Source organism: Etheostoma spectabile, unplaced genomic scaffold (assembly GCF_008692095.1).
Source record: "Etheostoma spectabile isolate EspeVRDwgs_2016 unplaced genomic scaffold, UIUC_Espe_1.0 scaffold272, whole genome shotgun sequence".
In the NCBI taxonomy this organism is placed as follows: Eukaryota; Metazoa; Chordata; class Actinopteri; order Perciformes; family Percidae; genus Etheostoma; species Etheostoma spectabile.
In genome coordinates this window covers 1,765,552-1,770,054 of record NW_022605576.1, presented here as the reverse complement: position 1 = coordinate 1,770,054, position 4,503 = coordinate 1,765,552, and the positions used below count along the sequence as shown (strand labels likewise).

Here is a 4,503-nt window from a genome sequence, read left to right as displayed (position 1 = left end):
CCGATCTGTGTTTCCTCCAATGACGAGTCTGTTTACTTGGCAGTGTGGTGGGTTTCTTCAAACAAGACAAAACAAAATGACTTTAATTTCAGTTTGCAGACCATCGTTCCACGCTGACGCACGGCTAAGGCGGTATGGAAAAAATCAAATATCACAACATTTTCGACCAAATACCTCGATATCGACACTGCAGCGTTATCGTAGTGTTGACTACTGGTGCTTTAACAAAACATTTACACAATGAGATTTTTGATAAATAATCATCAGTAATGTGGATAATAATGACTAAGTGGGTAAAGGAAAAATAATAAAGCAGTTACAACAGTCTGGTAGGTTCAGAACATGACATCACTTTACTGTAATTGACCCTTTAAAACCAGGAAAAGACACCACTTATGCCATATGCTTACACCATATCTAAGACGACATCTAGTCTTATATCACGATATGAATATAATATCAATATATTTCCCAGCTCTACTATGACATACAGTACATCTTGCAGGTTTACATTAAAGTAATATATCTGTATTTACCTAAATCCACCTTGGCTGCTCTTCTCAGCAACTCCCGATATCAAAGGGGTGGACATATTGGACATATTGCACTACCCTCCTTAGTGCTGCAGAGCATGTAAAATGCTCCTTAGGCACAGAGTTATTTGTGTGTTTTAGTATAGGGTAACACAGCGTTACCAGTAAAACATGACCTGCATACGTACTGGTCAGCTCCTATTCCCACAACTGAGAGGTTCTGATCATCTCTACACACACAAATACTTCTACATGAATGCTTTTATTCTGAAAAACACATAATCCCATATTCCCCACACAAGTTACTATTGGAAAATACACAAATAATCTATTATTCAGATCATATAAAGTTAACTTCACTTGTGCTTTCAACAATATTTATGAGGAACTGAAGATGCCAAAATAGCATCATTATGTCAAAAGATAATCAATGGATAACTGTATAGGCACTGAATTATAATTTAAAGTCCTAAAATATCTAGTGGCGTAACCAGCAGACTAGAGTTTTCAGAAGAATATTTCTGTCGAGTGCACAGGCGGTATTGATTTGATGTGGCAAAGGCTTCGTTTCAGATGAGCGGCGAAGGCAGTGCAAAACATGAAAACTTTATAAATGCCACAGGCCTTGTTAAATTACTTCAACGTCTTATATAACCACATAAGCATTCACTATGCATGACATCAGCTGACGAGATGGCCCCAAAAAACAACTGTCCTCAAACTATGGTCATCTAAAGCCCTGTCATCCAAACACACACACACACACACACACACACACACACACACAGGACACACATGTGACATGTTGGCTACATGCAAAGCATCTACTCTATGCTCAATGTTATTCCACTGACAATATTTAAGGATGCAATTACACATATAGACTTCTAATATCAGGCTATAATGAGTAGTAAGAGGCTTATAATGCAATAGCCACGTTATAATGAGTGCTGTTATAGTATGTTTGCAAAAACAATGCAAGACTGCTTATGTGATTATAGCATGTTATGTGCTACAATAATACTGAAACTACCAGCCAATGCCAGTCCCACCTTATGGTGTTGTGGCTCTGTGATTGGCTGTAATCATAGCTACTTTTTTAATTCCAATGATCTTAAGGTTGACAGTGAAGTGCCCTTCTTCTGCATGTTAGCAGGGGTAGAAACATGTGTAAGGTATTGATTCGACAAAATGAGACGTGTTCAAGCTCCTTAACTGTTTCTGGACGGGCTTCCTCCTCTTCCTGCCCGCGTACATGCAGTCTCCCGGAGGGATCATGATTCCGCGCTCTGTGGAGGTAACAGGTGCGCTGCGGAGGAGGCAGAGAGGACGTTAACTTACATATGGCCGGGCACAGAAACTTCACACATGCAAGACGGGGTGCAGTCACACCGGTCGTTGCACCTGATGTCACGTGAAGTCACTCCTTGAGGAGAAATCCCTCAAATTAAAGCAAATAACTCAGCTGCAAGTTCACAAGCGTGGCATTTGTTAAGCGCTGTGGAAGGGTCATAATCCAAAACACAACTAATCAATATTATCGCAGAAGACATACCTAAAAATGAGAAAGAAATCATAAATCACCGACGTCAAAAGGATAAAAGCACTGACCCAAAATCCCTGGGGGTGTCAGTTAATTCCAGGATAGTGATGGCTGTGGAGACACATTCACTTAAAGTGCGGGAAAGTGATGCGTCTCTCCGGGTGCACCGGCTCGGTAATGGCCACGGTTAAATCCAAGGGAGACGAAGTGAGTCGCAGAGGTCCTGTGTGAGCTCCGCTCGGATGTTTTCATCCGCCCTGCACTGCTCGGGGCAGATGTTGGCTGATGCTTTATACCCAATTGAGTCGCCTTCACTTCCTCGCGTTTCAGGTGGCGGATTCCTCTGAATGACATGTCGAGCCCTTCGCACGCAACTCTCTGCCTCACAAACACACAGACACACACACACACACACACACACAGAGATCAACACACACGAAGCTCAGTCCGTGCCGCTTTCAGGTACTGTCTGCTTAAATGAAGCGTTCGATTAATATAGATTCCATATTTGTGGTGATTGCTTTAGTGTGCTATATTCTAATAACAAAAACTGCATGACATGTTTTTCTCACTGTGGCTACTGTTCATTTTCGCATTCTTTGTTACTGGGCAACATTGAGAAGTGTCTATTTGTTTCTTTATTCTGTGGTTACAGCCTTGGTTTGGCTCACTAAAATGCATTTATAATAATAATAATAATAAATATAATAATAAAAGCCCACCGGACATACCATAGTGTAGCCTTTTAGTGTGCTATCCGGATTAAATCATGTCATTTTCAATTTAAATACACTTCAGTGCGTGTTTAGCGCGTATATTTACGAGGAGTCCCTGAAGGCAGCAGTAGCCCAACCCGTCCTGAGCGCGCGCGCGCACACACACACACACACACACACACACACACACGCGCACACACACACAGCGCGAGGGGAGGGATCACACGCGAAGGGCAGCAGAAGCCCAAATCTCCAGCTTCAGACCGGGGCTATTCGCGGTCGCCAGCGCTCGCGGACCGGAGCGTTCTGGCACAGCGTCGGCCCCTTAAAGATAAACTCCCATTTAACAGCGACCGCTGCTGCACTTGAACGTCACACCGCGTTGGACGGGACTGGGCTTCTTTGAACGCATTCTGAACTCAGGGGATGGAGCTTTCAGGGTCTCCGGGACAGATTGGCAGCGGCGTCACGCCCGGTGCAGATGGCCGGTTTACAACCAGCTACATTAGGCCTTCAAAACAAAAGCATGAGTGTGTCACGGATCTAACAGCCGACCCAGTGTCTCTGTCGGTCCATGTCTCTGGAGTCCAACAGAGACACCGCTGGGAGTGGGAACTGGAGTTCTAAACTGAAGATATATGAAATTGTAAAATAAAGAATGCACGGCATAACCAGGTATATATAAAATATGTTTCATAGATAATTTAAAAAAAAGAGAGACTAATCATCACAGATGCTTTTTAGTGTAGGCTACCTAACTGTTTTGTGTTCATGGTTGCTTGTTCAACTTTAAACTAGAGCTGGACAATATAGTCTATCGATATGGATATATGAGACTAGATATCGTCTTAGATTTGTTGTGTTGTCTTTTCCATTTTTTGCTTTTACCCACATAGTTATTATATCAACACATTATTTATGAAAAATGTCATTGTGAAAGCGTCAACCCTATAACATCGCCACGACATCGACATCAAGGTATTTGGTCAAAAATATCGTGATATTTGATTTTCTACTCTAAATGAATGACGTATGCCACTGAAATATGTTATGTCCTGTCACTGAAAAAACAGAATAGTGTGAGAATATACATGCACAGGATGTCTACTGTACTGCGCCCTAGTGTTCAAATGCATGCACTGCAAGCAGTCACGTGCACCACTTGAGCACCCATTGCTTATTGTGTATTTATGTGGAGTAAATCATTCAAGCTTATGGCTAAAATACACTTTCCATCTTTAAATAGGTCTTGCATAGTAGAGCAGGAACCCCTTGGTGATGTTGTGCCACATGTGATCCCACTTGCAACTATAGAAACAGGAAAATACCCTTAAGGGTGGGGGTGGTGATGGGGATGGAGGTTTGGGAATGAATGAACGCACATTTCTTTATTTACTGTTGAGTTGTGTGATTGTCCAACAAAATGAATAAATATTAACTGACATAACAAAGGCAAACACATTGTGGCTGTTATACTTACTCTTCAGAATAGAGCAAATTAAAACAATAGAGTAAGCTACACTTATATAATAATATGAGACTCCTACAGACAATAATATCTAGAATAGCTCATATAGAAAATGGTAAATGGTAAATTTCTCATAATTACAAGTATTCATTTATCTTAGAAACACACCATGGCACAGAGTCTACCACAGTATCTCACCTTATCATAGTCATTGCATCTCTGCGAGGGATTCTTAGGGTTCAG

General features: G+C 41.7%; 1 protein-coding gene across 1 annotated transcript in view; it reads right to left on the bottom strand.

Annotated features, from left to right (window-relative positions):
* Positions 1 to 2,481, bottom strand: part of LOC116685835 (uncharacterized) — a 94,056-nt gene extending 91,575 nt beyond the window's left edge. Inside the window, exons 1-2 of the mRNA XM_032510796.1 lie at positions 2,145 to 2,481; positions 1,750 to 1,842 (exon numbers count right to left, since the gene is read on the bottom strand). Of these exons, the coding sequence (XP_032366687.1) occupies positions 1,750 to 1,811 (62 nt within the window). The 5' untranslated portion in view covers positions 1,812 to 1,842; positions 2,145 to 2,481. The remainder of the gene's footprint in view (positions 1 to 1,749; positions 1,843 to 2,144) is intronic.
* Positions 2,482 to 4,503: the final 2,022 nt, after the last annotated feature.